The sequence below is a fragment of the Gobius niger genome (assembly GCF_951799975.1).
Source record: "Gobius niger genome assembly, chromosome: 15".
Taxonomy (NCBI): Eukaryota; Metazoa; Chordata; class Actinopteri; order Gobiiformes; family Gobiidae; genus Gobius; species Gobius niger.
Genome location: NC_136866.1, coordinates 24,238,426 through 24,264,042, shown reverse-complemented (window position 1 = coordinate 24,264,042; position 25,617 = coordinate 24,238,426). Strand labels below are relative to the sequence as shown.

Genomic DNA, 25,617 nt, shown 5'->3' with positions numbered 1-25,617 from the left:
ATAGTAGTTCATGAGACTATCTACAGTATATTATCGTCAGCTTAAAACAAAATAAAAAGGAAAATACTTCTCTATTTGTTCACAGGGAAATTTGTCTTGGACACACTAAAATGCCACATAAAATAATTGGTTCTATGCACACGAGTGCCACGTGGCTCAGAGTGCAATCTCTGGAGGTCTCGCTATTTCCCCAAGAAGGATCAGCGATGTCTTGCACAAATCAACGAATAGTTCCTGTAAACATCATGGACAGAGAGATACTGATGGAAAAACACTGAAGGGGTTTTGTCAATCCAGGTTTCTTTTTCTCCTCGACACTACACTCTCCAGGTTTTAATCAGAGGAGACGAGTCACTCCTCTTATACTGTATTAGGCATTAGGTTGCTGTCCCTGCAGGGGCCACTAGGGGGAGACACTTGGCTGCTGCTGTTCCGACATGAGGGCTGACAGTTCTATACAGCCAGTGAAAGAAGAGATTTTCTGCTTCCCATTTAGTTACAAACTGTAGAAGTGCAATCGTTCTGTGACCAATAAGTGATTTTAGCAAAGTACAAACCTTTGACTTTGGTAATATATTGTCTACAAGATAATATCAAGAAGATATGCAAATTTACAATATCGAGTTTATCTTCAATGTCAAAAAATGTGGGGGGATGTAGTTTTTGAAATGTGGGAAAAATTTAAGAAAATGTTTAAAAAATGGGGGGGAAATGGGGAAAATATTGGGGGGGAAATGTGGGGAAATTATTTTTTAAAATGGGGGGTGAATTGAGAAAAATTGGGAATTTATTTGAAAAAATTGGGAAAAAGTGACAAATAATGTGAAATGTGTTTTGTCCTCTGCCTCTTTGTAGTTTGTTCAGGACAATTATCTTTTTGAGCGACAAAGCACTGGAAATTATGATGTTTGCAGCACATTTTTGCATATTCCTGATAGTTTGCAAACATTACATAATTACTGTTATCGAGAAAGTCCCCAAAAATATGAATATATTCATTTTTGTCAATATCGTTGAGCCCAACGCTGTTCACACCCTCTCTCTCGCAGCAGCATCTGTTTCCCTCAGATCGCCAGCCGCCGTTTGTTAGCGGGCGACCATTAGCGTCATATCAGCTTCTTTATGAGCCACCTGCACCCCATTCCCCGCGAATATGCCCCGCGGTGACAAGCAACCGGGAGCAGTCGAGCCGAGTGCGAAAACCAAAGTGTTACCTGGATAATAATAGACTTTCACAAGAGAAATGACAGACGGAAAGCCTGGGTTTACGCTTCAATGTGCATGTTTTCTCAAAATGCTTTCTTGTCACATACTTAAAGATACATTATGCAATTTTTTTAAGCAAGTGGTTACCATGGCGCCTTTACTTTCCTTGCCTTCTACAGCGCTCCAGGGTGAATTGTTTTGTAGGTTTTCTGGTGAGAGGGTTCTTCAGCAATGAAAACCTACCGGAAACTCTAATTGGTCCTAGAGGCCACAGTGATGGAAAGTCGGCCATAATGGAGACCGGAAGTGACATAGAACGAAACTAAAAATTGTTAACGGTCGCTGAAAGGCATTGAAGTCAATGGGATAATTTGTCCAAATAAACTATAACTGTCTCTCTCCCACAAACATTTAGTGAACCACAACTATATCATCATGAACCTGGGACAAAATGTGACAGACTGAGGACCAACGATAAGAACAAGCAGGCTAAAGATAAGTAGCCCGCAGGCTGCTAGCAGATTCATTCAGGATTAGTTTGTTTACGTCACCACTTTTATGTGGCTGTTCGGTCACTTAAAGGTCATGTACGCACAAATATGAAGTTTTTTTTTTCCACATAAAAAGTTCCATAATGCCCCTTTAACAATATTTTAAAGGTTTTCCCAAGAAGGATTTCACTAAATCTAATTCCAAACCTTATTTATAGAGCTTTGAAGCCCGCGAAAACTTGATATTACAGATTTTCTTTAGTTAAACCTGGTTTGTTCAAAAACTACCACTCAAAAAAAGGTGTCCAAAAAGTGACAAAAACACAATGAAAAATGTGACCAAAAAAACTATGAAGAAGTGGCAAAAATGGATCAAAAACACAATAAAAAAGAGTCCCCAAAAAACACTTAGCTTTCAAATGAGGCGCTACACTGGCCTATAGGCTGTAACCTTATAGATTTGGGTAAAACTGAACTGGAGAAAATGCAGTCAGTTAAGGTAAAAAGTACAAAATGGCAGATACATTTCATCCTGTACCCGATTATCGCCGACACTCCTGCGTTGTATAACTTGACCGAGCTTCTGTCTAATCCACTTGAGTTTCATCACTTTCTTTCTGCCGCATTTGGACTCGGTGAATCCATTATTAATACGCGCGTATTAATATTTGAAGGATTTAAAAAGACTCCACCGATCTGCCTCTTCCTCTGCACGGATGTGTGATTTTTGTTTCAGATTCGGGGCAAACTTGCGTTACAGTATGAGAGAGTTTTTGTTCTGTACAGCCCTCGAAAATCATGGCATTGTTCATTCTGGCCACATTTTTAACAACAATGTGACTTTTCTTTCTCTCTTTTTTTTTTTTTTTCAGGTTTTGGGTCATTTTTTCTAATTGTTGCACTGATTAAATCTTTCTCTATAGATTTATATGGGAAATTGTAATTTGAAGAGCAACTGGTTCACATTGATGCAACAATATCTCCACATCAGTAGCACACAGACTTCAAACTTTACAGCCTTAGACTCAACAACATTTTGATGTTATTTTCAGAGAGATTATTTAAAGGGACTATACGGAGTTTAAAAAAGGTAAAATTATCTAATTTCCTCCCCCTAAATGTTCCAACAATGTCCTAAGGTGTAGAATGAGGTGTGAAAAAGGTGTCACTTCGGGTCCGAATTGCCTTCATGCACTTATAGAAGGTGCAGTTACATGTATGACCTGAGGTGGCAGTAGTGAGTATAAAATGGCTAACTTTCATCTAGCCCCTTTAATATGTAATTCCTAACTGGATTTATTGAGTTCTGAATTTCAAAAAAACAATCGAAATTTCAATTTTCACAGATTATTCCCACTAATAAACAGCTTATTTTAAAACTAAACAAGATATCTGAAATACATCTGAGATATCTGAGTATTTGTAACCAATATATCAAAAATAAAACCATACATTTATGCCTGGCTCCATTGTTCAGATTATGCCATCAAAAATATGGGAAATTTGGGGAATTTTTGGCATAAAATTCCTTATTTTTATTTGAAAACGTAAAATGGCAGAACACTTGCAATACATTTATTTCTCATATTTATGTCAGTAAGCTACAGCAAAAGTTTAAAATTGATATCACAAAAGTTGAAAAATGTTCCTATACATCTGCAAGTGCTGTTGAACTATCTTTATGATGTAGAGACAGAATAGAATGTTTGAAAATACTGGGATTAAAATGCCTTATTCTACTATGTATTCCATCAAACACTAAACTGATCAGGGAATCGAACCCAAGACATTCTCGCTAAGAAGGCTAACTCCTGCCAAAGCAAAGCAGCGTTCTCTTTAAAATTACAAAAGCTTTGAAAAGATGACATTCTCAGGTAATGCATTCTGGATTTTTCCATTTTGTTTGGAGCCGCTGCAAAGGTCTTGTCCCCGAACGTCAGCGCGACCTTTATCCACGAGGACGAGTGTTTAAGCTTTCGCCATCAATATGTCAGCATCTGATTATCTAATTTTAGCAGCGAAACATTTGTGAGGTAGCTTGGGTTTCAGGTGGCGTCCTATAATCCAGCCACGTCTGACTTTGAAAGTGCTGAGTCAGTCATCATCTCACTCTGCGCGGCTTTATATCATGAGATCTCGAGGTTTTCTGAGGTTCATGTCTATCGTAGTCAGTCACCTCTTTCCATTCAAAAACAAAACAAAAAATATTCTCCGGATCTGGATTACAGTGTCATATCGGTCGTCTTTCTTGCTACACGTAGATACCAAACTGGTCAATATTAGTGAGCGAACACACGTGTGAAAGAAGAGGGAGAGAGTCGATAAAACATCATAAAATAAGCATCATAAAGAGTGAGTTTAGTCAGTTTTTTACTCAGGTTCTGGGTTATGAACCATGTCACTGATCAAGTTGTCTCAGGTTAACCCTTTATTAGTTTGCTCAACCATTTGGTGACGCTTTATCGAAATGTGTTGTTAATCTGCCAATCTCTACCATTCAGTTCAAGTGTGTAAGATTCAAAATATCCAGTTTGGGGTTGGACCAGTTTAGACCAAGTTTGAACTGGTTTAGAGCAGGTTTGGACTGATTTAGACCTGATTTGGACCGGTTTAGACCTGTTTGGACCGGCATATACCTGTTTTGGGCTGGTTTAGATCTGTTTGGACCATTTTTGACCTGGTTTGGACCAGTTTAGACCTGGTTTGGACTGGTTCATGCTAGTTTTGACAGGTTTTGACTGATGTAGACTTGGTTTTATGCTGGTTTAGATCAGATTTGGACTGGTTAAGACCTGTTTGGACCTGTATATACCTGTTTTAGGATGGTTTAGACCTGTTTGGACCATTTCTGACCTGGTTTGGACTGGTTTAAACCTGGTTTAGACCAGTTTAGACCTGGTTTGGACCGGTTTAGACCTGGTTTGGACTGGTTCATGCTGGTTTTGACAGGTTTTGACTACTGAAGACTTGGTTTTATGCTGGTTTAGATCAGGTTTGGACTGGTTTAGAGCAGATAACTGGGAGATCTATCCAAAAAAAATATAAATAAAAATGGAGAAACATTAGTAAAACATTCTTTATTCTTATTTTTTTGATAGCCCCTTGAGATGTGCCATCTCATTTTCGAGGGGATCCTTTCAATCACTGATTGAAAATGATAAGAGCCACACATGCACAAGACATGACAGTACACGACAACACCTGACAACATACGACAACACAACACATGTAAAAAGAAAGATAATACAAAACAAGACCAAACTCAACAAGACAACAAGTATGCTCCCCATAAGACCCACCACCTCCCCAAATTATGCATTACATGGTTTACATAAATTGATGATTGAATTGATTACATTGACAACATTTTTCAAAATTGAAAAATAGATAAAAATAAAAAATAGATAAAAATAAAAATAAATAAATACAATAAGAAAGCATTCTAATTCTAATTCTAATGGGCCTATAATTTACATCATTACAATCAGAGAAGTGAAGAGAAATCCTCTAGTAACAGGTACATGGTGTTTTTAAATATAAAAATAGTGCCTGTCTAAATAAATGTATAGATGTAATAGACTTCAGTGACAATGGGAGGTTATTCCACTCCGTGGGTGCTTTATAACAGAATGCTCTACGTCCAATTTCCCTGTGAGTTCTTGGTGTGTCAAAAAATGGATGTAGCAAGTGACGTATGGGATAGGCTGAAGTGTGTCTGAGAAAGTGTTGTTGGAGATACATTAGTAATCTGAAAGAGACACACTGAAATCTAAACACGGTATATTGAATGTGGATACATACTGATGTAGGCTAAAATCAATATATGTGGGGAGGATTTACATGGTCTTGTTGAAAGTGTTTTTTGTGGTAGGTTCTGTGTACTGGGATTCATCAAGTCTGTCAATCAAAACATCAACTGCAGAATCCTGACAACCTAATTGATAGATATTGTGATTTGATTTGTGGTTTAAATATTATATATATACTGTAGCCTATGTTTCGTTTTTCATGCCATTGAGCTGCATCTAAAACTGTTAAACATCGTGGGACTCAGTTATTACATTTCAGCTTCACGCAGTAACAAGATATAATTCTGCAAGAGGCAAAGAGGCGTTTTATGGAGTTGTCAGAATAACATACTTAGTTTTAATAATTTTCAAATAAACGTGGCGCTCTCACACTCTTTCTCCCTCCCTATTCATCGACATAAATGCATTCTCCGAGTCCCAAGCTGCAAAACGGCACTCATTTTAAAGGAATAGGCCACCGTTTTTATATACTAAGATATGTTCTTACCTCACTTTAGTCGAGTTAATATATCCCCGTCTGGTCATTGTCCGCGCGCTCTGTCACGCAAACGGAGCACATACGCAGCCTCTCCCATATGTGACATAGCTCCGAAAAAGCTCACGATAGAAGCTACCAAGCTCTTCCACGTGTTCCCTATTTAAATAAAGTTACGTGAAGTGTTTTCATGCGAAGTATATTTACACAGAAATGTAACGTGTCGATTTTATAAGCAAATAAAAAGGGGGACTATATTGTGAGGCGTAATGATACGAGGAGTAAAACGTCCGCGCAGTAACTCCTAAAGGTTATTGACGGAAGTGAGCGGGGGAAGTCTTTAGGAGTTACTACGCGGACGCTGTGCTCCTCGTATCATTACGCCTCACAATATAGTCCCCCTTTTTATTTGCTTATAAAATCGACACGTTACATTTCTGTGTAAATATACTTCGCATGAAAACACTTCACGTAACTTTATTTAAATAGGGAACACGTGGAAGAGCTTGGTAGCTTCTATCGTGAGCTTTTTCGGAGCTATGTCACATATGGGAGAGGCTGCGTATGTGCTCCGTTTGCGTGACAGAGCGCGCGGACAATGACCAGACGGGGATATATTAACTCGACTAAAGTGAGGTAAGAACATATCTTAGTATATAAAAACGGTGGCCTATTCCTTTAAGAAAATCCAATCTCATATTTATGTCAAAAATATGCTGTAAAGATGTTACAATTAGGTGCGGTTTAATGCAGGACAATGATCCGCCCGAGACCAGAGACGGTTTTTCCTATGCAGACTAGGCAAGTTGTGTAGGGCCCGTATCTCAGCCAAATTACAGTGTTGTTTTGCTTGTGAATCAACACGTTGTTATGGCGACAGGCTCTCTGACAGCACTCACTCACTCTCCGCCTACTTTGCCACATTCAACACCAAAACGGAGCAGTCTGGTGAAGTGGATTAGCAGGGGAGACCTACCGCCTTCCCCCCATCACCCCAAGGTGTGAGTGCTTCTCTACTCGCGTCCTGACTTGGCTGTCTGTCTTCCGGTGCTCGCCTCACTCGCTCTGCTCTTATGTATTCTCTGCTTGGATTCAGTGCTGCATTGGCCACCCTCTCATTTACACTATCTACTTGACCCTAGCAGAGTATCAGGACAGTAGTTTGGCGAATAGACGAGAGTGTTTGTCTCTCAAAGGGGAGTTGAAACCCCCACACGGTTCCCATGAGTGCAGTTACTTTCAGTAACTCCAGTTCTCTGAATGTGCATAGTCTGAAATAAATTACTGTTAAGCTAATTCTCAGTGGAAAGACAGAAATGACCAGTCTGGTGCAGGTTTCAGTTATTTTTAAATCAGTGGTTCCCAAACTGTGGGTCAGGGACCAGAGGTGAGAGAATGTGACCATTTGCCATTAACCATTTTAAAAAGTGTGGAAAATAGCAAAGTGTCTTGGCCCATCTGCTGAGGGATCCTTCGTCCCTGGGTCTCTATAGCCTGTCCGTCCATGGGAGTGGATCTCTCCTTCTGTGGTTCTCCCTAAGGTTTCTCTTTTCTCCCACTGGGTTTGTGAGTTTTTCCTTGCCGTGCTGGAGAGTCAAAGGACAGGGGACACCCGGGTCACTCGTCGCCACCTGCTGTCGATGCTTATTGGACGTTATGTTTGCCTGGATACTTCATCCACCTGAACTTTACATTGTCATATTTATTGGTGGTTGAATGCCTTAATGTTCAGTGCCCTGTGAGGCATCTTCTGTTGTGATACTATTGGGCTATACAAAACCATTAAACTTGAAACTTGTCGTCCTAAATCCCAGTCTGACAGTGGCTTAGGGGTTAGTGGTTCTCACACTGAGGGGCAGAGCTCAAATTGAGGTCATTATCTTCCACTTCTGCACTGCACTACTGCACAGTGGAACTGTTTTTGACCCTAAATGGGTTTGTTCTTCATTGAATAGCCATGGGGTGCATACTGTAGGGCCCCCATGTGGATTTTTGCTGAGGGCCCCAAAAGGGCCAGCACCGGCTCTGCCCGAGAGACATATGGAGTTTGTGTACTGAAGCTCAAAGCTCAAAAGCCCAACATTTCAATGCAATAATGGTCAATCGTGCAGCAGCCCTAATCCCGACCTTATCTTGCGCTCAAATGTTTTCCAATGACAAAACACTCTTGATACTTTTCTGATTGAAGTGGTCGGGATGAGCTCACCTCCGTCCTGCGCGCTGAGGACGTTGAGGGCGAACAGCATGGCGTTGGAGAAGGTGGTGGCTTCCTCTTTACTGGCAAAGTTGAGTCCGTAGACCTGCCGCGCATCCCTCCACTGGTGAAACGTGGGCGTGGCCTGGTTGTACTTCAGGCCCTTCACTATGGAGTAGTTTATCACCACCTGCAGCGAGAGAAACACGGTTAATATCGTACATTTATTTTGTATTCATTGTGTTGTCAGCCCATTTTCGACAAAGTATTTAAGCGCTTTCTTATTGTTGGTAAATGGTTCACTGTAAATAACAGTATTTATTAATCTTTTCGCTAAATTAAACACTGCCGTTTTATAATTGAAACCGGAAGCGCGTCCATCACGTGACCTGTTTATTCTAGTTTAAAAGAGCTAGGCCCACAGCCTCAGGGCAGAAGCTGTGGCGCAGTAGTCGGGCCGTGGCCTAAGCCTTGTCACATCTGGGACGTGTAAGTGTCGTTTTGTCTGTATCCATTTTAACTTAATCCATAGTACGCTAAACTATTTTATTCTTTATTCACAGGGGACCTATGTTTACCCTTTTTCTTTTCTGTAAATATTTGAGCTCAAAATAAACTTTGAAAAGCCAACTGATTCTCCCTGGTGATTTCGAGGGGGCAACAAAATCTTGGTGTTTCAGCCCGGTCGTATTAAGTTTGTGGATGACCTGGATCGCTACCGTGGATTGTGGCTACCGGAGCGCGTGTGTGGACTATATTCGTGAGTGGAATACGCTACGAGAGACGCCAACACGAAGCTATCACGGAGCTAATGCTAACGGAAGCGAGGTCAAGGAAGACGACACAACCCACCGCAAGTCACGATCAAATCCAAGGTAAAAGACTTTCCAATCATGCCAGACTTTAACGAACAAGTGTCTGAATGGGAAAATATGCTGGAAGAAATCGAGGGAAAGCTAATTGCCTTACCTGCTTGGGAACTTCTTAAAATATGCACTACACTTGAAATAAATGTTGAAGATGAAGATAAAAACTCACCTCGCAAATTGAGAAGGCTAATTCTGCAGCATTTGGAGTGTGAGGATGTCACGTCGCTTGAAGATGGAGGAATGTCATTGTTATTGAAAATAAATGACAGAATTGATGAACTGAGAAAAACGCTGTCTACGTCTGGTCCCACGTCGCCACGCCGCCCTCTGGCGGACACAGCTGGTACTGCGCCCAGCAACACGGAACCTGTGGTAAGACCACGCACCTCTGCCACCACGCTTACTGCCGCTAATAATTTGTCTGAAAGAACTCAAACTGTTGTTCACCCAATGTATAGAAAAGACTTGAAAATTAATGGACAAATTGGTGAACATAATCAAACGGATAAGCTGGGATATGCAAGTTTAGAAAGACAAATTACAAAAGCATTAAAGAAAGGATATGATGAATGCGAAATTATTGATGCAGTCCTTCAAGCTATTATTCCAGGAACAACACTGCGAAGTTATCTGGAAAGTAGAGATGATTTGTCATTGCAAGCTCTGAAACAAATATTGCGGACTCATTTTGTTGAAAAAGATGCTAATGAGCTGTACCACTCCTTAACTCGTGCTGCACAAGATCACGGAGAGACTCCAGTCCAGTTTTTAGTTCGAGCTATGGACTTGAGGCAACAGATACTCTTTGCTTCAGAGAGAGCAGACACTGGCTTGAAGTACAGCCCAGAGCTCATCCAAAATCAGTTTTTGCAAACCATACTTACCGGACTCCAAGATGACACCATCCGTATTGACTTAAAGCCACATTTGCAAAATCCAAAAGTAACTGATGAAGTTCTGCTGGAGAAAATGACCGCCGCCTACAACCTGGAAATGGAGAGGAAGGGCAAGCTGTCAAGCAAATCCAGAGCCAAGGTGTTAGCGGTGAGTAATGATCCACATTTCACTGATTCAGAGAGCAGCAGTTATGACAGTAACACTACCAGTTATAAAAAGCAAAAGTTTGAAAAACGTGACACATTGATGGAGAAAGTAGACCAGGGGAACAAAACAATCTGTGAAGCCATTCAGAATCTCACCACTCAGCTGTCAAGCCTGCACCAGCCACCCGGACAACCACCACCATGGGGACAAGCCAGCCACAGCTACAACAGACCACCACCAAGGACACGCCCCAACCGGCAGTGTCACCAGTGCCAGCGGACCAATCCAGGGGGGAAATGCGACCACTGCTACAAGTGTGGGAGCATAGACCACTGGGCCGTTGGTTGCCGCAGAGCGCCTAGGAACACCACAGCCTCCACCAACAAGATCGAAACCAGCGTACATCTTGGTAAGAACACAGACATATTCTGCACCACAGCGCCCCTCACTGGTAAACAACATCAAACTGCTAAGCTGGTGGGGAGGAGGTGCCTTGTTCGAGCCACAATGAACAATGTTGACACCAAAGTGCTGTGGGACACTGGCTCACAAGTGTCCATTATTGGAGATGAGTGGAAGCAGAGACACTTACCCCATGTTACTGTGAGGCCTGTAGAAGAGTTACTGGAAGAAGGAGGGCTGGATCTGTCCGCAGCAAATGGGACAAAGATTCCATACCAGGGCTGGATTGAAGTGAAGTTTGCACTGTCACAAGATGCTGTTGCTGGGATGAGTGATGAACCAGTAGTTGTTCCTATCTTAGTCGCCTCTACAGATCTGGAACGTCCTATTATTGGATTTAATGTAATTGAGGAGCTGGCTTTGGCAAATGAGGGTCTTGGAAGCTGTTTTCCTTCTGGTCACATGGTAAGGAGATTTTGTTCAGCACTTGATGTGGGTCAGGAAACTGCGAGGGCTGTTCTAACTGTTTTACAGAAGCCGTCACCTGAAAACAACCCCCACATTGCTCGTCTGGGAAGAATGCCAGTTACTGTCCCAAAGAGGAACGCCATCCAAGTGCAATGCAACTATCTACAGCAAGGTTTGCTCTGTGGAACTCGCGTCGTGTTGGAGCCTAACCCGGAGACACCGTGGCCCACAGGACTCAAAGTAAGAGAACAGCTCATTCAACATCAAGAGAATACGAGGATTAAGGTAACTGTTGAAAACACAACAGACTGTGATATTACTCTTTGTGGCCGCACAACGCTTGGCTGGTTACACAGTGTTGATGCTGTTTATCCACTAGAGCCCAAGTCACCAGAGGGCAGTGCCACATCCTCACTGGAGCAGCCCAGTCAAGCACCACAGAGGGAGCCCTGGGTCCCGCCTGTAGATCTGAGTCACCTCTCGGCAGAGCAGCAGCACAGAGTTCGTCAGATGCTGGTGGAGGAGGGTGACGTGTTTGCCAGAGATGAGTGGGATGCTGGTTGTGTCACTGGTTTGCAAATGGACATTAATTTGAAAGACTCTGTTCCTGTCCAAAGAACATACAATGCCATACCCCGACACCTGTATCAGGAAGTCAAGGCTCACATTCAGGATTTGTTGAGTAGAGGTTGGGTTCAAAAGTCCTATTCCTCTTACTCTTCACCGGTAGTCTGCGTCAGGAAAAAGGACGGCACTCTCCGGTTATGCATTGATTACAGGCTGCTGAATGAGAAGACCTGGCCAGACCGTCATCCCATCCCCAGGATCCAAGAAATCCTGGAAAACTTGGGTGGAAACTCCTGGTTCACCGTCCTGGACCAGGGCAAAGCATACCACCAAGGCTTCATGAGCGAGAAGAGCAGACCATATACAGCCTTTATTACGCCATGGGGACTCTATGAGTGGACCAGGATCCCTTTTGGCCTCTCAAATGCCCCGGCTGCTTTTCAACGCCACATGGAGGGATGCCTGGGAGATCTGAGGGATGAAGTCTGTGTGCCCTATCTGGATGATGTCCTTGTTTTCAGCCGCACATTTGACCAACATGTGGAAAACGTCAGACAAGTCCTGCGGCGACAGAGAGCCTGTGGGATGAAGCTGAGAGCCGAAAAATGTGAGTTGTTTAAGCCACAAGTAACGTATGTTGGTCGTGTGATCTCTGCAGAAGGATACAGGATGAACCCAAGAGAGGTGGAGGCAGTAATGGCGCTCACGTACCAGACCCCAGCTACAGTGAGAGAGGTGAGGAAGCTCCTGGGATTCTTGAGCTACTACAGAGCTTACATCCAGGACTTCTCCAGGACTGCAAAGCCACTGTATGAGCTGCTGGCAAAGCCCAAAGGTGAGCCAAAACACTGCCACAAAAAGGGGACAAAACATTCAGGTGCTCAGCTCCCACCCTCCTCTCCGGTTCAGTGGACAGAAATACACAGAGCAGTTTTAGAGACGCTTGTGAACCAACTTACAAATCCACCTGTTATGGCATATCCAGACCTCGAGCAGCCTTTCATTCTCCATGTTGACGCCTCAGAGCAAGGGCTCGGTGCTGTGCTGTACCAGCGACAAGATGGCGCACTGAGAGTGATTGGCTACGGATCCAGAACCCTGACGCCTGCAGAGAAGAACTACAAGCTGCACTCAGGAAAACTGGAATTCCTCGCACTGAAATGGGCCATCACAGAGCGTTTCCGTGACTACCTGTTCCACGCGCCACACTTCACAGTCTACAGTGACAATAACCCACTCACTTACGTTACCAAGTCGGCAAAACTCAATGCCACGGGTCACCGCTGGGTTGCAGAGCTGGCAGACTATAGATTTACACTCAAGTACAGACCTGGAACAGCTAACACAGATGCTGACTTTCTCTCTCGCAGACCTAAGCCCATCAGAACCATCATGCAGGAGTGCACGGAAGAGTGTGAGCCGGAGGTCATGGACAACATCTGTAAAGCCGTCAAAAGCAGCCAAACAGGTGAGATCAACTGGATTTCTGCTGTCACCTGTAATGTGGATGTCCTACCACCAGATGGCAGTGCTGTACCACCCCTTCAGCCCTTCTCCATCCAAGACATCCAGGCCCAGCAGAATGCAGATCCAGCCATCCAGAGGGTCTCTAACCTGAAAAGAGAAAACACTTACCTGAAGTACAGAGACAAAGCTGCAGAGAGTGAGCAAGTCCGGGTTCTCCTGAGAGAATGGCCAAAGCTGCAGCTGGGTGAAGATGGACTCCTGTGGAGGAAGACCAACAACAGGCTGCAACTGGTGGTGCCAGAGCCCTTGAAGCCCCTGGTGTACAAGTACCTCCATGAGGAGATGGGACACTTGGGTGCTGACCGGATGGTGGCCCTGGCCCGAGAGCGCTTCTTTTGGCCAAAAATGAGGCAGGAGATGGAGCACTACGTTACACGTGTCTGCAGCTGCATCAAAAACAAAAGGCCCAACAGAGTCACAAGGACACCACTTCAAAGCATTGAAACTTCTGCGCCATTCGAGATGGTTTCAATAGACTTTTTACATCTGGAGAAAAGCAACGGAGGGGAAGAGTATATCCTGGTTTTAGTGGACCATTTCACTAAATACGCTCAGGCCTACGCAACCAAAGACAAGGCCGGGAAAACTGCTGCCAGAAAGCTGTTTGACGAATTTATCCCACGCTTTGGGTTTCCATCCAGGATCCACCACGACCAAGGGAGAGAGTTTGAGAACCAGCTGTTTCGGAAGCTCCAGGAATATGGTGGTATTCAACACTCTCGCACTACACCTTACCACCCCCAAGCTAACCCTGCCGAACGTTTTAACAGGACTCTGTTGAGTATGCTGCGGACACTGGAGGAGACACAAAAGGCCAGATGGAAGGAGCACCTCAACAAAGTAGTTCATGCCTACAACTCCACCATCCACGAGGCGACAGGGTACTCCCCTTTCTTCTTGCTTTTTGGACGTGAACCAACCCTCCCAGTTGACCTCTTGTTTCCCAAGAAGCTCGGTGACGCAGAGAAACAGACCCCTGCTGGCTATGCGGAGAAGTGGAGAGAGGCAATGCAGGAAGCCTATGCCATTGCCCTGACGAACATGAGGAAGTCTGCAAAAAAGGGCCAAGATTATTACAATCAGCGCGCCTGGAGCTCCACGCTGAACCCGGGTGACCATGTATTGGTGAGAAATCTCACGCCTCGAGGTGGTCCGGGGAAGCTCCGCAGTCACTGGGAGGACACTGTCCATGTGGTGAGGGAGAGCAAAGGCCCTGGAAGCCCTGTCTATGTGGTTGAGCCTCTGAATGCTGTAGGGAGAAGACGTGTGCTGCACAGAAACTTACTCTTACCTTGTCCTTACCTGGTTGAACCAGCGCCTGTCGTCCCCAACCCTAAAAGGAGAAGCAGGAGAACCAGAACGTCGCCAGGAAGAGGGACAAGTGGTAAGTGCAACATCCAGCCTGCAGGTACAGAGAGCTCTAGTGAGGAAGACTACCATCTCGTCCTGCCACCCCAACCCGCTCTTCAGCCGCTCAACCCAACTGCCAGAGAGTTCCAACCGAGAGTCCCCACTCCAAGACAGCCGGAACAGGGAGCTGCACCTGCTGAGGAGAGAGCTGAAGTGGTGATCCTGATCCCAGAGGTTGTTCCTGAGCCGGAGCCAGAGCCAGTACAGGAAGCGGATTCATCTGAGCGAGAGGCATCCTCCTCAGACTCCTCGGAGGGATCTGCAAGACCTGTCAGAACCAGACGGCCCAGGCGCTTGTACACCTACGACCAGCTTGGTGAGCCCACGGTCCGGGAAGTGCAGACCTGTCCTGTCGGTGTGTCCAAACCAGCAAGGGTCCGAGACGGCTTCTTCAGCACCTCGGCCAACCTATATCCTTTTTAATTCCCAGTCGTAATGCAGTAGTAACACGCACTTTATGTACCTGCTAATTGAGTTGCACTTTGCACTTTGCACTTTAAAGTATGTGGCTTGTGTGCAATAGTAGTAAATGTACTTTAATTATTGTTTAAGTAACATGCTATTTGTTTAGTTGGTTTGCTATGCTGCTACAAAATTTGGGTAGAAGGTATTTTCCTTGAGTAAATTCTGAAGATTCTGGGGCCCACCAATGCTTCAACGGACTATCTACCCAAATACGGGAATGGACCTTTAAACCTGCGCGTACCGCCGTGCCAAAGGACTCTTGGATAACGGACACTATTCATTTAGCCTGGACTCTTTTGTGAAGTATTGTTGTGGTTCAAATTGTTTATTTGCTACAATTTATGGTTTAAGTCAAGTAAGACCCCCCCAGTAGAATTAAGGGAATGTTGGTTTAACATTATTTTTAGTGGGGGAGGGTGTTGTCAGCCCATTTTCGACAAAGTATTTAAGCGCTTTCTTATTGTTGGTAAATGGTTCACTGTAAATAACAGTATTTATTAATCTTTTCGCTAAATTAAACACTGCCGTTTTATAATTGAAACCGGAAGCGCGTCCATCACGTGACCTGTTTATTCTAGTTTAAAAGAGCTAGGCCCACAGCCTCAGGGCAGAAGCTGTGGCGCAGTAGTCGGGCCGTGGCCTAAGCCTTGTCACATCTGGGACGTGTAAGTGTCGTTTTGTCTGTATCCATTTTAACTTAATCCATAGTACGCTAAACTATTTTATTCTTTATTCACAGGGGACCTATGTTTACCCTTTTTCTTTTCTGTAAATATTTGAGCTCAAAATAAACTTTGAAAAGCCAACTGATTCTCCCTGGTGATTTCGAGGGGGCAACAATTGCACTTCGGTCTATCGTTTTGTGCCTGTCGTTTAAGCCTTTCCTTCTCAATCCACCGCACGCTCCTTGATTGCTTGTTATCATGCTGTTGCCATCTTGTTCTGTCATTTTTTATTTACTGCATCGCGCTTATTAACATGTTCCCATTGTGACACAGAAAGCAAAGCAAAACAGACACTTTCTCTTTTTGATGACGAGCCTGTTTTTCAAGTGACTTCAAAGCACGATCTCTGAATCTCGGTCCATAAATAGCACTCGGATGTTGCAATCTTCGCTCCGGCGGTGAAATCTCTCTCCTTGCCGTAATAGATGTTGTGTTCGGCGTTGTTTTTACCTGCTGGTCCTGCAGCTTGACGCCCACCACTCTGAAGGTGTTGTTGGCCGTGTTGTGGTAGATGTTGATGCGGCTGAAGCCCTGTTGCCCAGGTTTGATCGGCACCCATTTCTTACTGGTGTCGTCGTAGACCATGACCGAGGCGCGCGCCTGGCAAATGCTCTGCTCACTGCACACACAAGAAGAGAAAGCACAAACAATTAGAGTGTTTTTTTGTTTTTTTTTGGTTCTGAGGGGAAATCAGAGTCATCCTTCATAGATAGGGTGAGCTTTATAATAAATATTTCATAAACTTGACCTATTTGTGTTCCAATATGAGGTAAACATGTTGTAATCAAGTGTCAAAACTGTCTTTCTTTAGTTTTTCTGGTGATTTTTTTGTCTACAAGCCACGTGGATAACCATGCCTCAAGTGTCTTTTTTCTGTCATTCATGTCAGAACAGCAGGATTGATTCAGATTCAGAAAACTTTATTTATCCCAGGAGGACAATTATGTTTGTAGCCGGCATTTTTAAAATAGAAAATATAGATACAAAAATATACAATCCACAGCATGTCAAACAACAATGAACATCATAGTTATCTGTCAGTGCTCATAGTTGCCTGCTACACACCTGCCTGCTACACAAGCTAAGCTCGACATCTGAACACTGATTATTTTTTTTAGCTGATGTTTACAATGTTGTTGAGGCTGTTTTTATCTTTGACTGATAAATTCTTAAAGGAGTAGGCCACTCTTTTTACATACTGTTCTTACCTGAGCTTAGACGAGTTCATTTGTACCCCTCTGGTCTTCACGCATGCCCTCAGTCACGTAAACACAGCACAGACGGCGATAGCATTTAGCCTCTCCTCCATAGCTCCAAACGAGGTGAAGATAAAAGCGACCTAGCTCTTCACGTTTTCCCTATTTAAATATGGTTACGTGAAGTGTTACTTGAAGTCTAGTTACACAAAATTAAACAATGCGGATTTTCTAAGCGGATAAAAAGGAGAACTATATTTCAAGGCGTAATAATACCTAGTACTTCAGCATCCACGCATAAATATCTTCACTTTACTATGCAGACGCCAAAGTACTCCTAGTATTATTACGCCTTACAATATAGTTCCCCCTTATATCCGCTTGGAAAATCCACATTGTTTAATTTTGTGTAACTATACTTTATCATGTAACACTTCATGTAACCATATTTAAATAGGGAAAACGTGCTTTGTAGCTTCTATCTTCACCTGGTTTGGAGCTACAGTGGAGAGGAGGAGAGGCTAAATGCTAACGCCGTCTGTGCTGTGTTTACGTGACTGTGTGAAGACCAGAAAAGTACAAATGAACTCGTCTAAGCTAAGGTAAGAACATATCTCAGTATGTAAAAACGGTGGCTCATTTACACAACCTCTATTGTTTTTATTGACACATTGGTGTAAAAGCTGTTTTTGTTCTCAAGACGATCATCAGAAAACACAAAAAGCCCCACATTGAAGGTTGACCGAGTCTTATGCTAAAACCAGTTTGGAAATGAATCTAAAGGGACTCTGTATTACTTCCACAATCACAGCTCCTCTCCCTGATCAAGTACTAATCAGTGTTATAGCACAGCCTCCAGTAGTTAAAGCTCAGTGACAACAGACAGGGTCGTATCATTGCTATTAGCCTAATAGGAAGTGGAGGCTGGCTTGTTACTTTCCACTTAAACCTTTTTGCCCCTCTTTAAGTCATTATTGGACACAGGCTTGTCATTCTCACCTCCACGTGTTTGTCTTAACAAGTGCTATGTGTCCTATGTTTCCCTTTCGCTGTTTTTATTTTCCCTCTGTTCTAAATATGGCAGCTGGCTCCAAAAAACGAGGCAAACTCCTAGCATGAATTAGCTTACGTTAGCCCGCGCTGAACACAATGGGAGAAGACACCTTTACTTAGTCCACTGCTATTCTACAGTCTATATCAGTGACTGAACTCTGGATCTAGGTACTACTGAAAAAATCAATCTTATATCTTTAGATCCAAGTTTTGAAGTTTTGATTCGGTCCAGGGACAGCATTAAAGGAAGTGACTTGGTTGTTTCAGCTTGAATACATGTTTTTTCCCCCTAATATTGCCCATTTTGTATTTATACTTTCCCCTTTTTCTTTAAATTTGTTTTCTTTTTTTGCCCGATGTTTGCTCCACTTTTTCAAAAAAAAAAAATCAGTTTTCCAATTTGTTTCCCTCATTTTTGCTCATTTTTTATTACTAATATTTGCCCAATTTTTTCCCAATTTTTCCCCAATTTATTCCCAAGCCCTGCCCCATTGTTAACAATTTTCCCCCTTAATTTTGCCACACTTTCTTCCCCTATTTTTCTCCCAATTTTTCCACACATTACATTTCCTGACATTGGAGAGTAAGCTGATATTGTAAATTTGCAGGTCTTCCACACATTATTGTTCTGTTTTCTGGCTCTGGATGACAAATAGAATAGGTATCGGAAAAAGTATTGTTCAGGTATCAGTATCGAAAACCGAGCATCGTTAAAAAAAAAGGGATTAAGAGACTCAAGTGTTTTGTTTGTGGATAAAAGACAAACAGGGCCAGCCCTCAGTTTGTTAATCCTGCACTGGGCTAAGAGTCTAATCCGAATCACACACTCGTCCAGCATCTGCTTTTAGTCTTATTAGTCGTAGTATTTTCAAAACAAAAATGATGATGAGGTTTATTTGATAGGGAGAGATACAGAAATGCAGACAAAAATAAGCTGCGGTTATTCTCCGGCCTGATGTTGTGAGGCTTAAATGCTCTCCGTGCCAAATTAGATTAAAATTATTCTTGACTACACATAATTTTAACTCCCGTTCTTGTGTCTGACAAACAAGTTAACCGTCATGGGCTGATGGATCCCTGTGAGCAAAGATCAAAGCGGACAGACTAACAGAATAAGGTGCAAAACAGAATGCGTTTTAGACTTGCAAATCAGCTTCGCAAGAAAAAAGAGAAAAAAAAAAAATCCCATCTGCTTCTTTGCCGCGGTGCCAAGCTAAAATTAGTGGAACGACCCTGAAGGCTGAGAGCAAAAGAGCTGCGTCAGAGGGAAAAAAAAAAATCCTCAGAAGAACGTGCAGCGAGAGTGTGTAAGAGTGTGCGGCTGACGTTTGAGCGCGGGGTAATGTGGGGAGGACGGCATTGTGTGGGTTTCAGATCCTAGAAATTACGACAAGGGGCTTTCCATGTGAGCAACTCCAGGCCACGTTAAACTGGACAAGAGCGTAACTGAGGCTGGGGGGGGGGGGGAAACGTAGCATGAAGCTAGCGTCGCTTCCTCATTAGGATTCTCTGTTTCTTAAGTATTTATGGGCGGTTGAACCACTTTGCTCCTCTCAATGTCTCTGTGGCTTAAAGAAGTACTAAGTAACTCATGCCCCTAGAGGCCATAAGCGCCACTACAGGTGTCGTAGCATTCGTTGCGCCTTTTTGCTAATTAATTGTCTGTGAGAGTCAATACTACGCTGCCAGACAAGACAAAGGGAGAGAGGGATATTGTACATCCAATTACACAATGGAGATAATATTTTTCATTCAAACTTGGCTGTAAATACTGTTTAAGTGGTGCTAGCTCACAGTTAGCTTTGCCTGTTAGCCTGTTAGCTTCTTCTTTGTGGTTCCATTAGTGTGTATTGGTGACTCTGACCCAGTGGCAGTCAAGTTGCAAGCATGGATTTCAGGCCAGAGACACCAGGGGAGATGAAAGACCCCCCAATCATCACATTTGCACACTTGCATTACCCCCGGAGAGACTACGGAAAGGATTTATTAAGGTAAACATGTTACTTAGTATTGCTTTCTAAACTTGGCTATTCTTTAAAAAAGTATTTAAACTCACATCCAAGAATCCTGTCAAGGTTTCGGATTCTTGGATGCGAGTTTGATTTATACAGGGCTTATACGGTAGCAGCAAATCAAATTTAGATGCCCACACACGAAAATGTGATTAATCATGTTAAATAAAGGCTACATAAAAATAGAAACAGTGAATTGAATGGCTTTTTTCTCTTATGGGCAGAGAGCAACATCAAAACCAAGATTAATATTCTGAATTTTACCTAAAAGTGGTCAATATGAGTCCCTTTTGCACCCAGGGCATGTCAAAAAGCTCAAAAGCTCCTCACGAGAGGCCAGTATTTGCAAAAGTGTCAGAGCAATTGTGTGTTTAATTCATTTTCTCCAAACTTGTCAGCACGAGTTAATATTTAAACAGGGACTTCTCTGCGACCAGCTGGAAATGGCACCAAGATCCCAACATCATGAATAAATCAGGCTTTCGAGAATCCAGTCGAGGCAAATACTATATCGGGAGGAGAAGAAGAAGCCGCGAAGTGACTGGAAAAGAAAATCAAGGAGCGAGCGGCGGCGAGTGACAGTTGTGGGACGGTCGCGCGTGTTCGCATGTGCCGCTGAAAGATTAACCAGCGCAGAGCGGGGTATGAATAAATGAAAGATAGAGAGGCTTCACCTTCTCGGCACATGGAGGCCCAAAGGCAGCTGTGACCAAGCGGCAGCCTGGGAGCAAGAATGTCCTACAATTAAGATAATCTTCATTTGGGATTTGGAACCACTTAATCCCATGTGTGAGAGTTTGTTTATTAAGGTTAAGGGTTTGATCCATCCACCAAAGCCAATGCCACATCAGGGGCAGTGGGAGGTCGCAGTGCTGACCCTGGGGACCCATCTACAGATCGAGAGTTAAAGGTCTATGGTCTGGATGATTTATATCTGTTGGATTAGGATTACGATCTGGGGGGATTTGTTGATGTGGGAATAAGACTTTCAACAGAAGAAGAGGTACCTTTACTATAGATCAGGAGTGGACAAGCTTGCTTGGTCGCGGGCCAGTGAGGTCTTGTGACAATTTGATTGAAATTTACAATGTTTAATGTTTAGAACAGGGGTGCCCAAACTTTTTGTCTCCGAGGGCCAAAATGAAAAAGTGCCTGTGAGTCGCGGGCCAAACACGGCGATGTCAAGCACGAAAAACACATTTAACTGCAAATTACAAAGCTAATTTATTTTATTTACTTTTTATTTTTTCGATAGCCCATATTTGCATTTGATTCTATCAATGCAAATAACATGCTATATTAAAACAAATAGGACTATGGCACAAACCTAATTTTAGTAGAACAAGACCAACAATTGTAGCAATTTAGTGCCAAAAAAAAAAACACCTGTATCTACAGCACCTACAGTAACTTTGCCTCATTTGTTAACTCAAAGAAAATGCCACATTGGATTATTTTGAAAGTGTCAGTTCAGCATCAATTCTTTTATAAGTGATTTTATTTTACATATACTTTTGGCGATGTTAACAACCTTTGCAATAAAAGTTGGAAAACTGTGAAAGTTGCTGCTACAACACTCTGTAATTGATTAATACCAATACACCACAACAGTGTTTCCTTAACTTTGCGAAAGGAGTAAAACAGCGCCCCCAATTTGACGCTGGTGGTCAAAAGGTGTACTGCATCCATATTTACCATTGAGAATGAATGGAAGCACAAAAGTAGGTCACTCTCTGGTGGGCCAACAGAATTGTTTCGGCGGGCCAAATTTGGCCCGCGGGCCCCACTTTGGGCACCCCTGGTTTAGAACTTTGTTGTGTGCAATCACAATGCTGCAGGGAGCCTCGGCCCTGGGTCTATAGCCTGTCCGTCCATGGGAGTCAATCTCTCCTTCTGTGGTTCTCCCCGAAGTTTCTCTTTTCTCCCTCTGGGTTTTTGAGTTTTTCCTCGCCGTGCTGGAGAGTCTAAGGACAGGGGACATCCATGCCGCTCGTCGCCACCTGGGTATCTGGACATTATGTTTGAACTTTACATTGTCTTATTCACTGTTCTGTTTTATTGCCTTAATGGTTGGTGCAGCCCTGAGGCAACTCCTCTTGTGATATTGGGCTATACAAAACCATTGGTTGACGGGCCTGATAAAATTGCCTATAACCCTACTATAGGCCATCTAACATTCTTTTAGAAACCTGAACAAAAACAATGTTTAATCTGTTAAATGTATGTATTATTAAGTTATTAGTGGAATGTATTACCTTTGTGAGTGATTTTAATTTTAATATATAATATTGTTATAAAAACTATAACCAACAATGTACTAACTTATTACATTATCAGCAAACCGTTATTATCTTATTGGCTTTTTGAAACTGGTCAAATGTATTACATTATAGGTCTCTGCAAGGTCAGAAAGGTATTGACATGGCCAAGTATGTTTTCTGTGAATGCATTTATCACAAAATTTTTATTTGATAGTCTTTATGGGACTTCATAATTGTCCAGTTTGGCCGTGGCATCGAGTTTTGTAGTTTGGAGGAATGTGTCTTTACCCATACTCCAGTTGACAATAAATCTAACGACAAAAAGGCAAATACTTTCTCTTGTTGCAACCACACTGATTTTGAACGACATAGGTATATTTTCCGATGTGGTCCATGGGCTGGTTTGCTGAGCCGCAGACACGAGCGCAGGTTCACATTAATGAGGTCTGTGCTGATATAAACACATGAATAATTCACCGCTGCACCACCGGAGTTTACCCGGAACGCAGTAATTGCTTTAACATAATGCCCTTTTTATCTCTGACTCCGGTGCTTTTCTGGGAGTCTCAGGGCATGCGGCGGCCAATTACATTCAACGTTGCTTTAATTTATTTCTGTTTTTGCAGATATTTAGCTTGGTGTGGTGTGAAGTGCCTAAATGTGGGATAAGCCTGCAGTGCGCGTTCTCCAGGAATTTCTGTATGAGAAACATTGAATAAGAAAACTGTAATGATAGCATTTCCCTCTGCTGCCCCCTATTGTGTACATTGACTTGCTTGATATAGCTCTGAATAGGGTTATATTTACACCACGGGTTTGACTGTGGCACAATTTTGATCCTTTGCATGTGAAAGAACTGAACATAAAGCTTGAGCTAACAGTCAGTTCAGTGTGGAGACATTTAACATGGAAACTGACATTTAGTATTCATTTCAAGCTTGTAGAGTACCCGTCAAAAGGTTTACTTTATTTTCAACACTATTTACAGTGTGTAAATCTCACTGAAGAAATTAAACTATGAATGCACATGTGGGATTATAAAGGAAACAAAAAAGGGAATGGTTTCTAAATGCAAAGTGTAGATGAGACTTTTGCACAGTTGGGGAGCCTTATGTGAAATCTTCAGCTTTATACCTGGCACAATAAGTTGCTGGACAGACTCCCAGCAGTGGTCACTACTGTGTGTGTGGGGGGTTGTTTTGCAGCGTGGAGTTTGCCCCGTGCTCTTTAATACTGACACAAGAGCGGGACAATTGAGATGGACAGTGTTTAACTCACAGTGGGAGAAATAGTCCGTCCTGTGAGCGCTAAATAAGATGCACAAGGCTGCACGTGATGTTGATTTAAGAAGGAGAAAGTGATAAGGAAGCAGCAAGCGCTCGTTGTCTGCGTTGTTTGTAGCACACCACGCCTCAGCCGACCCCTTTCTTCTCTAAGCGACGCCCTCAGGCCACCGGCACAAGCACTGGCGCACCGTTGTTTGTACACAACATACTAACTTCACTTTGAACAATGCTGTTGTTGCACCAGGCGGAACGTTGGGTCTAAAACATGTTAGAAAATTGCCATTTATCATTTTCCCAATGAGCTTCATAAGGTCGTCCCCTGAAATGGTTTTCCACAGTCTGTGAAGTGAAAAACATTTATTGTGACTGCATGGTTAAGCTCACTGAGAAAATGTAAAAAATGTGTAAAGCAGTGATCTAAGCAAACGGCTGAAGAATTGATTTCACCTCTATTTGTTTAAAATATAGTTCCATATGTGTTCATTCATAAATCAATGCCTTCAGTGGGAATGGACCATCCGCTCTTTAAAGATTTTTAACGGGTACTGGATTTTATTCAAAGGTGGGCATTGATCACAGAGACATGACTGGACAAATATGCCAGTAAAACGAAGTATAACATAAAAAGAAATTGCCCTAGTTTAGCAGTTCGAGTGAGCAGCGCTGGATGCAGTTTCCCTCATCAATATGAACCCTGAATCTAAAATGCACAAAGAGCACGTCCTGTGTTATTCACTGCCTCTGAAGTTGCTCCAGCAGCAGTGAAAGATGGCTCAAATGCAGTTTTCCCTTGATTGAAATAAAGTTTAACTATACAATAAACCACAGAAGTGCAGTGATATCACTTTATACCCGTTTTTTTATGTCTCTTCTGTTCAGCTATTCCAAAATAATGATCTTAGACGGTTTACTGCACCTCCATTCTTACAGTAAAATGTGACAGAGGGCACGTCTAGATGCATATGATAAATAATAGATTGCTCTCTCAGCGCTGTTGCTCCATGTTTGTTTCACCAAAAGTCGCATTGTTTCAGACTCAGTGCATCCACCAAACACTGACCTTGAGACGGAGCACGCCTCTGCAGCCAGACTGAGATTACCATCAACACGGGATAGCATCAGTCTCCAAGCTAACCGCGCTATCTCTGTGATCACCAAGATAAAGACATGAGAAGCCTTTTGTCTAATGTGTTCTCTGTTAGAAGCGCGTTCGGAGAGGTTGTTTTCCTTTTCGAATAGCTGGTTATTAAGCTCTCTGTAAAGCCAGGTGGGGCCTTTGTGCGGAGTTTGCGTGTTTTCCCCGTGTTCTGCATGGGTTTACTTTTCTCCAGATGCTCCAGATTTCCCTAACAAGTACAGCAGGGTTCCTCACTGGGAACTTCTTTTTGTACCTCTCAAAAGAAATACCCTTTTTCAGTGGCGGTGGTTTTAAAGTGCCTTTTCGATTTTTGTCATCTGCTCGAGATCTCAACAAATATGAGTGGAGTGACAGAAAACGTGGGGGAGTAAACAGAGGCTAATCCACACAAGCCGCTTGTCCCCTCACGCAGAGGCCACGCTCCTCTCTGTGGACTGTGTAAGGCTATTGCATTTTTGGCTCAACAATGATCTGGACAGGGCCCATTTGACCGGCTTTCCTGCGACTGAGTGGACAGACTTATATCAGAGAGAGAGATGCCATGCCATGAACAGAATAGTCGACTAGTCGACTTCTGCGCAAGAGTCGACCTCATTTTTACAGAGTCGACTAGTCGTGTGTGTTTATCTCTTTCTCCCTCCCTCCCTCTCGCCTTATTTAAACATTAATGTCAAGGCGGAACCCCTTTTCCGTGTTTCGGTGGGACAATAAACAGCATTACACCATAGCGGACCAGCGGCTAGTTGTTTTTACCGGTAAGCGTTCACTTTTTAGTGTCTACATAGAGTTTCACCCACCTGCGCGCAGCCGAAATCAAGACAGTCTCCACCGTCAGCGCGACCACGGCCCAACACGCGTGCAGGATTTAAACTTTTTTCTCTCACGGACTTATTCACGTGGAATCAACTATGAGCAAACGCTGGGACCGAAAGCTTGTTTACTTCAGACCTTGGATTTACAAGGAAGATGATCCTACAGTACAAAGGAGTACAGATGAGGCCAGGAGGAGAGCGAGACAA

At 43.1% G+C, this 25,617-nt stretch overlaps 1 protein-coding gene across 2 annotated transcripts in view; it reads right to left on the bottom strand.

Annotated features, from left to right (window-relative positions):
* The window catches only part of evlb (Enah/Vasp-like b), a 78,398-nt gene that overhangs the window by 15,239 nt on the left and 37,542 nt on the right, over nt 1–25,617 (bottom strand). For both annotated transcript variants that reach the window (XM_079572785.1, XM_079572784.1), the window contains exons 2-3: nt 16,103–16,271; nt 8,188–8,365 (exon numbers count right to left, since the gene is read on the bottom strand). In XM_079572785.1, the coding sequence (XP_079428911.1) occupies nt 8,188–8,365; nt 16,103–16,271 (347 nt within the window). The remainder of the gene's footprint in view (nt 1–8,187; nt 8,366–16,102; nt 16,272–25,617) is intronic.